The sequence below is a fragment of the Vicugna pacos genome, unplaced genomic scaffold (genome assembly GCF_048564905.1).
Source record: "Vicugna pacos unplaced genomic scaffold, VicPac4 SAC-SAT, whole genome shotgun sequence".
Taxonomy (NCBI): domain Eukaryota; kingdom Metazoa; phylum Chordata; class Mammalia; order Artiodactyla; family Camelidae; genus Vicugna; species Vicugna pacos.
Window position 1 is genome coordinate 15,906,168 of NW_027328721.1, and position 13,282 is coordinate 15,919,449.

General features: G+C 41.6%; 1 protein-coding gene across 1 annotated transcript in view; it reads left to right on the top strand.

The window, feature by feature from the left end:
* LOC140692167 (thrombospondin type-1 domain-containing protein 7B-like) overlaps window positions 1-13,282 on the top strand; it is a 134,244-nt gene that overhangs the window by 9,515 nt on the left and 111,447 nt on the right. Inside the window, 1 exon segment of the mRNA XM_072956933.1 lies at window positions 1,360-1,472. Coding sequence (XP_072813034.1) covers window positions 1,360-1,472 — 113 coding nt within the window.

The window sequence follows — 13,282 nt, forward strand, 5'->3', positions numbered from 1 at the left end:
CCTCACCTCCCCCAGCCATTGTTACCTCTCCTCTTACCTTGGCTTGCTCTTTGCCAGTTGGACAGTTTTTGTGTCTGCACGCTGGTCATTTTGTGCACAGTTGGTAGACGTTCCACTCTGAATTGCCAGCCTTCCATCAGCTCTACGATATTTGAATCCATGATTTCCTTGTTACTTTTACTTCTTCAATTTTCTGTTCTCTTCTACTGGGAAGTCTCAATTGTCTATTTGAATTTGCCAGGTGATTTCTTTTTCTGATCGTTATTTTTCTCAAGTGTTCTGTCTCCATGTGGCTTTGGGTCCATTACTTATTATTTCAGCACCTCAGTTTATCATCTGAAAATGAAGATTATAATGCCTCTCACTGCTGTCATTAGTGATAAATGAAAGAATGTAGGCAAAGCACTTACTCACCACTGACATCTAGTACCAGACTTCCTGCTGTTAAGCTTTAGACGCAATGCATCACTGTGCTGTATAGGAAGCTTAACGGGAAACAGAATTCAAAGATGCAGACATATGTTGCAGAGTGCTTTTCTGTTCTCCTTTTGGCATGGCACTGTTTTAGAAGATAATAAATGTGGTTTTTAGCCTTCTGTATTGAAAATAAGCAAACAAGCATGCAAATAAAAACAGAATCTTGTTTGCCATGTTCTGAGACTTCAGTTCTTCCAAGTAATGATGAGTCCATTGACTCCGGTCCCCCTAAGTATGAACAGTACATTAATTCTCAGCAGCATAACAGAACTAAGATGTTTCTCCTGTCAATGCTAGTCCGTATATTTGTTCTTTGCAAGCAAACATACTCCACTTATGTCTCGCTGACTCCAGCTCATCAATTTACGTGTTCTAAAGAGACACCTGTCAATTACTTAAGTAATTCTAAACCTGTGTTGAGTATCGGGGTGTGCAGTATTTTTGCATGGTCGTCAATGTTTTTTGTTTCCCAATATACCCATGTGTCACCTCGTACACTATCACTGATTTGATATATTCCTGAATAAAACACTTTTCAAAAAATTAAATCTTGTCTATTCTGAAAAAAAATCAAGTGTTCCTTGAATTCATGCTGACGGGGAGATACTCACTTGGCATCTGTCTTACATTAGCTTCAGGGATTTTTTTTTTCTTCTGGTCTAGTGAAAAGAATTTTGGTTTGTGGGTCAAGAGAGGTGAGGTGTGCTTCGGGCTCTCCCTCTGGCTGTGAGGCCTTGGGCACAGCACATAACTTCACCTCCCTGGGTCTCTCTCCCTTCTCTATAAAAGGTCTCAGTGATTTCAGTTCTGAAATCCGATGGTTCTGTGTTAAATTGCTTACTTTCTCCAGGAGGCACTGATGCATTCTCTTCATGTTGGCAGATGCCCAGAATCTACTCGGCCCAAAACAGTACGCCCCTGTCTCCTGTGCAAGAAAGACTGTATCGTGACCATGTTCAGCGAGTGGACGCCCTGCCCAAGGCTGTGCCAGCCAGGTAGGCGGACGCTGTTCCCTTCATGCTTTCTCTCCTTCCTGATCACCTGCTTGCTTTCCCCACTGATAAATATGCCAGAGACTGTGGAACAGAAGCTCCTGTCTTTTCTAATTGCATGTCACCCTGGGAACAAAGGTTGTAAAATTTGTAGATGAAGTCTTAGATTTCCAGATCCCACAGAACTTGGCAGGGAAAACATGATCAATTTTACATGTCGTAGTGCCTCGGGTGTGTGTTGCAGAAGTATTCGTCTTCTGTTGACCCCGTTGTGGCATTTCAATAAGCCATTCACACGTGGTCCCCCATCAGACATCCACACCATCCCATTTATCTGTGGCTCCTGTACTTAGAGCCTGACTCCAGGCATCTTCATTAGAATATAGGGCCTTAAGCGCTAAGCATGTGTCACTGATGAATTTATATTCCAGCCTGTGGAAGAAAAGAGGCAGATACATTAAAAAGTATTGAACAGGTTAGGAAATTGGCAATATATGGTAGGTACTTCTTTCCTTTTAATGGTGATGCTCTGTACCTCTGGATGTATTTGGAGGGCTGTGATCCAGGAGGCTTAATACCTAAGTTCCAATAAACACACAGGAAAACTTTTATAAAATGACTTTCTTAGAACCAGTATTTCCGCCCCACTTATTTCAGTCCCCTGATGAGGTAGTCCAGGTGGAGACACAGGAACTAGTTCCAGAGCTCCGTTTTGGCCTAAGACCTAGAGTTAATAACTTGGTCCCTCTCCCCTAGCCTCAGACCCCAGCCTCGGTTCTATGAATCTTACCATTGCCGTAGTAAGAAAAGTTACACCCAAGAAAGGGAAGGATGGAAAGAGTATTAACCCTACTGCTCGAAGCAAACTTACTCACATCCACACCCCTCTGGCCTTGTCTGGACAGCCGTGTACTCGGGCAGGGCGTGGCTCTCAGTGCATCGCTGCTCTAGCCCCCTGGAAGATCTCCAGGAGAGGAAAGCATGTGGCTCTTTGAAGAGAGAACCCATCCCAGAGATCGAGAGCACTGAACTCCTCTCCTTGGAAAATTCTGGCTCTGTGCATCTAGGATCCCCCAAAGGCTCTCTGACTCACACATCTTCATGGGAGTGACATGACAATGTGGCCAGCATTGACATAGACCTGTCTGCTGCTTCAAAGCCCTTCTCATTGATGGACGGGGGTGGGGGGTGCTGGTAGTGACTGCTTTTGAAGAATATCATCAATCAGTGTCTTAGATTGCAATGGGTTTGGGGGGTGCCTGTATGAAGGTTTTCTAACTGTGCCATTTCCTCTTCTTAAATGACCCTCTGCCCTAGAATTAACATAGTAGCATCCAGTGAACTTTGCCTGTGGATGGAATCAGAAATAAATGTACTGAATACAGAAGAACTTTGACAATACAGTGGAATGTTTATCTGATCTTTTGAGGGGTGGAGATAGCAGTCTCTTCTGGAAACCCTCCAGCACTTATTTTCCAGAATGAAAATTCAGAGTAATTGAGCCGGAGGAACAGGATTTGTTGAGTCACCTGGGGAAGGTCGTTTCCAGACAGAGTGGGATGGAAAAGCTGTGATCTCTATTCTGAACCATTTGAAGGAGGAGATTGGCTTTTGAAATTTTTGTAGTCACTTATCTGAAAAACATTCAAGCTCTTAAAGATATATATAGGAAAAATGCAAGAAGATCAAATAATCTATGCTAATAGAGGTTTATTGAAGTTCAGCTGTTTCTTTTCATTTCTTCCTCATAGGGGATTAGCATAATGCCTCTGTTAAATGGTTTTAAGAGAGGAAAGGACTGAATTAAAAAGAATACCCATGCTGGCAGCCAGATATTGGTGTTTTGAGCTGTCAGGGTCCCCTGACACCTAAGAAGGCATATTAGTTTTGTTGAGCCCATGTGCCCCAGTGGCCAGAGATTACTTCAGCTACCGCTATTGTATGCATCTACATTCAGGAAAATTCCCTCTGCTGTGTGAGCGTCTTCGTCCAGTGCCGCCTAAGGATGGAGGGATCACAGGCCATGCGAGATAACTGCTCTTCCAGCAGTTTTAGCTCTTACTCCCATTTTCAGAGATTCAATTAGTTATTTAAATGGTTGGCATTGTAGTGAAAATAGTTCTAAGCCTCTGTGGTCTCTTTTTGCCTCCAGTTTTTCAAACCTAGATGATTCTCTTCACACCCTGGCAGTCAGGGGACCTGGCAGAGCATAAATTCAATTTTTAGATTTCTTCCAGTCTTCTGCTTCCATCCTATTCACCCACATGTCTAGTTTATACTCGGGGACCAATATATTATTAAATAACCATGGGTTCGTTAGGGAAGACTATGAGAGGGAGGAGATTATTGGAGGAAATGGTAGCTCTAATCCTATGGTTCTCAGGCTTTATTGCTTCTGAATCATGTGGAAGCGTTGTTAAAATGCAGACTTTGGGCTACATGGCTAGAAATTCAGGTTCAGTAACTGTGGGCTGTTTCCCAAAATGTGTGTTGTAAGAAGCCGTCCCTGAAGGGGGATGTACTCCCCCCCTTAAAATAAAAGTGGATCATAGATCCATGAGCAAACACTGCTTGAACTCTGGACATACAGCCTGTTTTTCAGCTTCTTGCTCCAGCATTGTAGAGTGTGATGGCTGAGAACACAGACACTGGAGCCAAACAGCCAGGATTGAGCTCCAAGGTTTGCTGTGTGACAGTGGATGCATTACTTACTCTCTCTGTGTCTCAGTTTCCTCATCTGTAAAACAGGGTTAATAACCACACCTATGCATAAGGGAAATACTTAGAGCACTCATTGCCTTGCATTGGGTAGGCACCTGGCAGGCCATTGCACCTGCCTGGTGTGAGGCTGGCTGTGTTAAGTTGCCCTTCCTTCCTGCACCCTCAACCTGTACGTCCGCAGGGACCTGCTGTAGCAGCCTTTCTCCGGGAACAATGTGCTCATCTTTCAGACTACGTTTGCCCCTCTTCCCCTAGTCGCCTCACTAACTGGGTCATTCCACAGCGTCCTACACACCCCCTTTCTGACACTCCCATACATATCCTCCCTTGTTAATGTCACCTTTCCTAGATTGTAAGTGCACAAATGCGGGGACCACTTGTGTCATCTTTATCACTAAGTCCTGTAAGCCCAGGATAGCATGGGGCAGAGCTGTCACTCAGTATTTTTGAATGGACAGATGTCCTCTAATGAGGGAGAAAAGTGTGGCTTTGAATCCAGGCAGTTGATTCTCTGTTTTTGAGACTGTCCTTCAAAAGATAATTTGGGAAATAGCATTTTAAAGCAGTACTTCTCATATTTAAATGCTGCTATAAGTCCCCGGGGGATCTTATTAAAATGCAGGTTCTAATTTAGTAGTCCTGGACAGAATTTGGCATTATACCTTTCTCCAGGCTCCCAGGTGACAACTGTGTGTAGATTACAAAGCTCCAGTTTGGGGTGGGGTTAGTTAGACATTTGTGAACAAGGCAATGACATTGTCAAAGTTACAAAGTGAAAAGCATGGACTAGGGGCAGACCAGCATGTGGGGACACAGGTAGGGTGGGGTGTGGGGTGGAGGGAAATGGTTTAACCCAGACAGAGAGATCAAGAGAAGGGTGGGCCTGAGCAGGTGGCACCCCCCCCACTAAAGAGAAGGAAGGATCTCTTTCTGCAGCTGTGGTTTTGGGTTGATTCATCAAAGTTGTGATGAGTTTGCATTCCTAATCCCCAGTGGGTCCTCCTCCAAGGCATTATGACTTTATAGTATTTTTTTATGATCAGGGAATCACTTGATTATGTGAATCCAAAACCAGATCCGTTCTAAAGCTCTCAAAAAGCCAAGGTGGTTCCCAGGGGCAGAGTGTACCAGGAGTGACTTGTGTCTTAGCAATGGATGAGTTGTATCAGGTTTTATTTGGTCCTGGCTGGGTTCATGATCAAAATCCTTACCCCTTAAAAGTGTTCTCAAGCCATGAACAGTCTCTAGCTCATAGCCAGCTTTCTGTCTTCTTACTCCTCTTCATCTGAGTCTCTCTTTAAAGGATTAATGGTAGACCCACATTCCTCTAAGCAAATCAGATAACTCTCCAGCTGTGGCCCTGTGGTGGACTCTCCAATTTGTAAGCCCCAGTAAGAAATCAGTCAAATGGCCAAGAACCATTTTTTGGTGATGTTCTTGCTATTTTCTCTAATCTTCCTTCAACCTGTGAGTCAAATGCCTGCATAAGTATCCAGTGTTGTTTGCTTAATAATGGCAACAGTTTTTTAATTGTAGAGTTTCTCAGAATCATGGAGTTTTTTCAGTGCACAGATGTCCCAGACTCACCTCATCCCATGTTAGAGTCTCTTCATGTTGGAGGGACATTTGCAATATTAAAACTCACCAGAAGTGACTCTTACAAGTCAGCAGGCAAGAGAAACACTCATTTAGTGCTTCATAATTTACAAGATATCCTCACGTGCATTTTAGCCTCCTCTAGGAGATTGCTGATAATTGTTTGCCTCATTAGTATTGGAAATTAATTATCTTGGCTGCTGATCTCATAACTATGACATCTAGTGTTTTTACTTTAAAGTCACAAATGAGTACTGACTTTCCAAGATTTCTCTCAGGCTGTCTTTAAATAGGCTCACTTTATATTGTCAAGGTTTAATAATACAAATTCCAGGCATACATCAAATACTACGATACTAATGTAAAAATATTAATGATTAATAGAACACACTCCTATGTAACCATCACCAAGTAAAAATTATCATCAATTCGTGATCACTCATGTTTTGTTTGTATACCCTTATCCCCCTTTTCATTGCCAGTGGATACTTTGTAATGGTTCCCAGATATGTATACCACTTCCCTAGAAGGGAAAAATACGTAAAGAGGAAAAGTTATTAGACACTTTATTAGATAAAATGTGGTATATTCAAAATAGTTCTTCTTGTAAATTGCTAGAAACCATGGAGCTAATGATGAATTATTTGTCATTCTTAATAATTTAAGGCTGATCGAGTTCCTTTAACTTTCATCTCTAAGGGCAGGCTGCAGAGCAGCATCATGGTAACAGGAAGGCCAAAGGCAAACTGCTGTTGAGAATTGGTAGGAAACTTCATCTGGTGGGATCCTTTGCTCCTGTGTCAAAGGTCCTGGAGTTACACCATGAGCTTCCAGTATCAAAGACAATAATGTTTTTTTAATGCCCGAGTGGTGTGCTATTGTGATGAAGAACATGGAATCTCAAGCGAGACTACCTCGGTGCAGATCCCATCTTTGCCATACAAGTCCCTTGAGACTCACTTTAAATGTTGTGTTTCAGTTTCCTCCTTCTTTTTAAAATGGCTAATAAAAGCACCCAATTCATAGTGAATTATAAGGATTCAGTGAGAATGGGACACATAGCAGGATGCCAAGTACAAGAAAATTATTATTATGTTAAGACGATGATGGTGATGATTTAAGAGCCTTAAGGTCAGGGAACTTGTCCTCTATTGTGTTGGTATCTTGCAGTTGCTAGTTGTCCATGTACTGGTCTTATGAGACTTGTTTCCATGTGTGTATTTTTCTTGAACAGATTACAGAGTCTAGAGGGCAGAGATCTTCTGCTTTCACTAACGAACATCTAGTGCTTAGCACCATGTCTGGCACATAATGGACATTCAGTAATTGTCATTGAATGAATGAGTAAATGAAATCCACATCTTTTGTGTGACCAGTTCTAACTCTGAAAGGTCTTGCTTCCATTTAGGTGAAGCCAAAGCATTAACAGATTGTTCAGCACATCCAGGCCAATTAGGGGGAAAGGTATTGGTCATTCAGAATGTCAGATCGGTTCAAAATCACTTATTCTGGATTTCAGAATTTCTCCCACTCAAAGGCAGACTGGCATCAGCCTCTCTCTGTACTTAACCCTTTCAAGGACATGTGGACCCCTCCTTCTCCACACAGGCCCATCTGTACTTTTGTCCACCTGGGAAGTGGAGAGTGGAGTATAGTTTACATCCAAATACTGGAGAGTCTAAAGTGTTTGAGTATCAGGATGTGGGGCCTGGAGCACCAGCCCCCCAAATGGTGTTGAAGGCGATATAATGATCTAGTGACTTTCCTTGAGAAAGTGACTTAATCTAAATTTAAGTTACAACCTCTATAAATTTTGGATAATTTTTATTACCAGGTGTTCAAAAAACAACTAAGTAAAATAAGATGTGTATCTCACATATTCATCCCAAGCATAGCCTAACATGCAGAGGACAGGTGCCTTTGTTTTCACAGGCTCCACTGGGGGCATGGGCCCCCTTTAGTGTATGATTTATAGCCCATAGATCACTACATTGCCTCAGTACTCAATAAATATTCCTGAAAATTTAGTGGGAGAAATGAAAAACACTTGGGCTGGTAGAAATTACAGTTCTCACCCATACCTCTTCCAAACTGAAGGCTTCTGTTGATAAAATCTGTAAAAGATACTTGCCTTCAATTCATATATAGGACAAAAAAAAAAGATGAAATTCTCTTAATTTCTTTCAATGTTTTCCTTCCATGTGGTTTTTTTTTCCCTTTAAAGTTGGCACCTTCTGCCCATCTCTATTAAAACCCAGTATGAGGTGGCTTTGATTTGGCCAAGAAATCAGATTTGGCAAAAAGAAAGGAAATTTAGAACATTTCATGATAACCTGATGACCATTCAGACGTGCAAGAGCACTGGTGGGTTATAAGGAGACCTGGTCCTCAGAGGGCAGAAATATAAATGCTGTTACCTACCCCCCCGACTTCAGAGCAAATATTAGTCCATACAGTGGTTGACACGGAAGCAGTCTATAATTTATTGATATGTGTTGTCCTATTTAATTGTTAACTCTATTTGAAAAGGACTATATAATCTCATCTTCCATACAAGGAAATAGAGGCTTAGTTCTGGGTCCCAAGGTTGCAAAACTAATGAATGGCAAAAGCACGTGGAATCCTAAGCTCTTAACCACTCCTTCAGCAGTTAATATTTGCTGAACACTCACTGTGTTTCAGGCACTGTGCTGGGTACCGTGTGTATATGTGCAGAGTGGTGGGGGAACACACTAAGCCCTCCATAGGGGAGAATGCTGGCCAGTGGAGGAAGACAGAGGCATTGAACACAGAATTACCTAAATGAATATACAGTTACAAAGTACAATATGTGCTTTGTGGAATTCAGGAAGCTAGGAGAAAAGGTAGGAAGGCAGAATCAGAATTCCTCTCTGTCTGGAATGTCTTTCTCCTCACCATTGCTGGTTGCCCATCTTATTAGATGTAAAATCCTTGCCTCCTCTGCAGAGCTGATCCTGATCCTCCTGCTAGAAATAACCACTTCTCACTCTAGAGTCTCATAACCCTTTCTGAATGGCTTGCAGTCTAGCTATTGGTTAATGTGTTTTGTGTCTCTCTGTAAAAACACAAAGTCCTGGAGGGCTAACACCTTTTCAGTTTTCATTCCCCGAAGTGCCTAGTAATGAACTTTAGACAGAATAGAATTCAGTGAAGTTGTGTCAGACAAAATGGATGCCAGTTAGAACCTACTTGCTTAAGCACACCTAACAAACTGCTGAAAGGGAAGAGGATCTGCCTTTACAACTAAATTTCCTCCACATCACACTATGACGCTGGCAGTAGAAGATGTGGGACTTAGAGATTCACATTTGTCTCTGGTTTCCTGGCAAATGTGGTTAAAAGGGAAACACATTCCATCGCTTTCATTCATTCATTCATTCATTCATTCATTCATCCAGTCAGTTTGGTTATTAATATTTCAGTGAAGTCGTATAAGTATTGTATGGGAAACAAAGACTATTCAATTGTTAATTCCTGAAAGGCAGTTCCTACCAGAGCTCCACATTGCAACAGCACTCACAACTGAGGCCGTATATCTGTAGCGAATGCAATGATGGGTTTCCTGGAGTTTTTAATATACAATTAAAGGGTATAATGTTGAAATCCAAAATTCTGGTCACATGCAGTTTTTCAGTGGCCTAGATTGATCCAAGGGTAAAACTTAGACTAGTTTAAGCAATTTTCTGAATGTGTGGCCCATAGGCTTCCAGCTCAGAATTAACTGGGATTCTTGTTAAAACCCTAAGAGATTCTGATTTTGAAGTCAGGATCAGAGCCTCCAAATCTGCGTTTTTAAACAAATTGCCTTAGGAATTCTAAGACACATTAAAGTTTGAGAACCACTGAACTGTAGAAAATTTTAATTTAATGATGTGCCAATGGATTCTTTGAGAAATGTGTAATGTGTGTCTATTATATTGTTCTAACCAAGTCTGTTTTGGCTTTTAAGGATCAAAGGTCTTTTTACAAAGCTTACAAAGCTACATTAAGTAAAAAGGGGCTTGTTGGGAGGTTATAGCAGGAAATCTCACAGATGTCCAAAAATAAGGAAAAGACAGTTTGCGGGCATATGGGAACTAGAAAGTTAAGCAGAAACTGAGGCTTCTCCCTCCGGCTCTCAGAGCCAGTGTGGTTCCTCCCATCTCTGCTTCTCTCTGTGCACCTGCTGCCCTGCCCCTTCTAATGGGCTTCCTTTGAATCTCTGCTCTTATAACCAGCAGAAATGGGGCGCAGCAATGGCTGTCTAGTCCGAAATCTACAAACTTTTTATGTCAAGAACCCAACACTGACGGAAACTTCCTTTCCTTTGGGGATCTTTATTCAACTTACCAAGTAAAGTCTGGTGGCCGGGTTTGGGTCAGGTCCTTCAGTCACTCAGCAGCCCAGGGATCAGCCCCTCAGGTCAGGACCCATCTGGAGGTGACGGGCAGTGGTGCAGAAAGCAGCGGGAACTGACTGTGGGGGCCTTCCGCTCCGGTCAAGGCAGTGGCTCTTGACCTCCCCAGGACACCCTTGCTCAGCAATCTGGGAGAGAACTCAGAACCTGACCTCCTTCCTCCCTCTGTTCCCATCAGTCCGTCAAGGTGCTGAACTATAGGAGGTGTGGCAGAAGCTGCCAGCATCCTTCCACCACAAGAGCTTAGGTTTAGGAAGAGCGCTATTGTCAATTAAACAGAAAGATAGAAAAGGGAAATGAAGCTCCAGGGAATAGGAAGGCAGTGGAGTGACACTTCAGGTAGAACAGACACTGTGAGGAAAAAGAAGGCAGTCACCCTGTGCATGATCTGGGCCAGAGGTTTTACTTCAAACAAAAAGTGGAGTCTGTGTGCACTGGAATTTGTATCAAAGTGCCTGTGCTGTCATTCCTGTCAATAGTCTGTCATAGGGGAGAGGGTATAGCTCAAGTGTTAGAGCACATGCTTAGCATGCATGAGGTTCTGGGTTCAATCCCCAGTACCTCCATTAAAATAAATAAATAAATAAATAAATAAATCAAATTGCCTCTTCTGCAAACCCCCTCCAAAAAAACCAAAAATCTATCATGAACAATATTGTCTTGGCTGTCTTAAAAAAATCAAATAAATAAACAAGCAATCAAAATAAACAAATGTAGATTTGAAGCATGGGGTTCTGTCTCTTACACCTAAAATCCACTGTGTTCCCTTCTAGTTTTTATCTAAAAGTTGCTTTAAAGCACTGTTAATCTGCGTCATTCAACAGTCAGGCCACATTAGCATAAATAAACCCCGTGGCTCACATGGATAGTTCTAATGATTTATTCTTAGTCTTGGTGGCAAAAATCTAAGTTTCTTTGAATGTAAATGCTCTTTCTTTTCAAAATGTTTCTACTTCTGGCTGGTTTCTTTCTCCTATCTCTAGAAATCTCTGCATGCAATACACTGCGACATACTATAATCCTTATTTGCTTATAGAGGTGAATGAGTTGCCTTTCAAAAACCAAGGTACTCATTCTAATTAGGGGTTTACTTTTAGCCTTTCAGTGTACTTTTTACAAAGACATAGAATAAATTAGTTTTGATTTAGCTGGGGTGTTACTTTAGGTTAATTAAATAATTTTCTGCAATTAAAAAGAAGAAATTAATTCCTTTTCACTTCCTTGGCATTGCTCCAATTTTAATGTGATTTTAAATCAGAGAGTGGTTTTAGGAAGTTTCTGATGCATTTGATTAGTTAATATGATGGTGGATTTATAAACTATTTAATTTGTGTTACTAAAACAAAGCTTTGGGTTAGAGGTGGTGTTACATGTTGGGATCTTAATATGTCACTTTGGAACTACAGGTTTTATAAGAACATCAAATAATTTATGTATGGTAGCAAATCAGAAAGATATTAAAATCCATGCTGAAAATGAAGTAGATTGCTGACAGCTTAGATAAACAACTTATAAGTGCTCCCTAATAGAAAGATTGTCACTGGATATCCTGCTAATCTCTTGAAGTTTCTTCAAAATTAAGTTACTACATGGAGATGTTTCAGAGAGAGCAGCTACTGAATGACTTATTTTCATTGATAAGGAAGAAAATATCCCAAAATAAGTATGCTAGGAATGACAAATTCTCTGTTATTTGAGATCTTTCCAAGTTAAATTTCGTTTGCTCTGACATCTAAAGTACCCTTATCATAACTTTATTTGAGACCTTATAGATGGTAACGAAAGTAGGAGTGTAGACTGCATGAATTCAGTCACAAGATTTTTTTTTATTAATAACTTCTTTAATCTGGAAAAGCAAATGAAAGTCTATGTTCATGTCTAGTTTGAGCCAATGATACCTCTGCCACTGCTGAATGACTCCAACAATTTTGAAGCTGATATGCTTGATTGCATCCCATTTAGCATTTAATTCTATTCTGTCTTGAGCTTCTCTCTAATTTGTTTATGTGTAGTGGAAGGAGCGTGACCTTTAGAATCTTAACACCCTTATGGTGGACTCCTGGCATTGCCACTTCTTAGCTGTGTTCTGAAATTCAGTTAACCTCTCTGAGACTCTGTATGCTTATCTTAGGATAAATATAACATGGAGCATCATAAGACAGCTTGCTTCCTCGAGTTTTCTTTTCCTACAAGAAGAGGCTAGCTCAGTGTGATCACACCCTGTTTGTCCTTCATTTCTTAGTTTGTTCCTTCTAAGTTGTATGATCCATGAGTACTCAAGCTCAAGTCGTGAAAATTAATTTTATAAACAAAAGATACTTAAGTGTGTGTGTGCATATGTGTGGGGAAAAAGGGAGAGAGAGAGAGAGACTTTCTACTAGCAGAACAATAGTCAGAGTTTAGTAAATTTATATTGTGATACATTGCATGGAATCTGAAATAACATGACCAACCAGCACACACAGGGTCTTAGACTTTGAGGAAGTCTGTCTTTTCCTACCCATTTCCCACCCATCACCCAAATTCGGTGACAATTGAGTACATCAAAGCAGAGGGAGATCAAAATATCAGCTGATTCTCACCCCCAGAATTAGACAGACTTAGCTACCTGGTCACAGGCCTTGCTGGATGACTAAAACCTTGAATGAGTGTGGCTGCAAACAGATCAGAATATGTTGCATCCTCAGAGCAGATGTGTCCTGGAGAAAGAGAAGATAAAGAAGGGAAAGTATGTCCACTCCCTTCTCCCAAAGTCATGATTTAGGTGTCACTTGTCCTTCCTGGACCACAAGTGAGGGAGGCGGTGGAGTCCAGGGATGATGAAGGCGGAGGAAATGCGTCTCCACTCACGTGGCAGGAACCATCAGGAGGGCTGCCTCCTGACAGTCTCTGGCCAAGCAACTTGTGAACTCAGTCCTGCCACCCTCTGTCTCTTCCTTTCCTCTAGCTCTGCTGGCCTCCTTTCTGACCAAGCTCGTTCTATCTTGCTCAGATTTTTCACTTGCTGCTCCTCCTCCCAGAAGTGTTCTTCTCCCAAGCTTTTGATTGGGTGCCTTTTGATCAGGACTTTGTTTTCTGT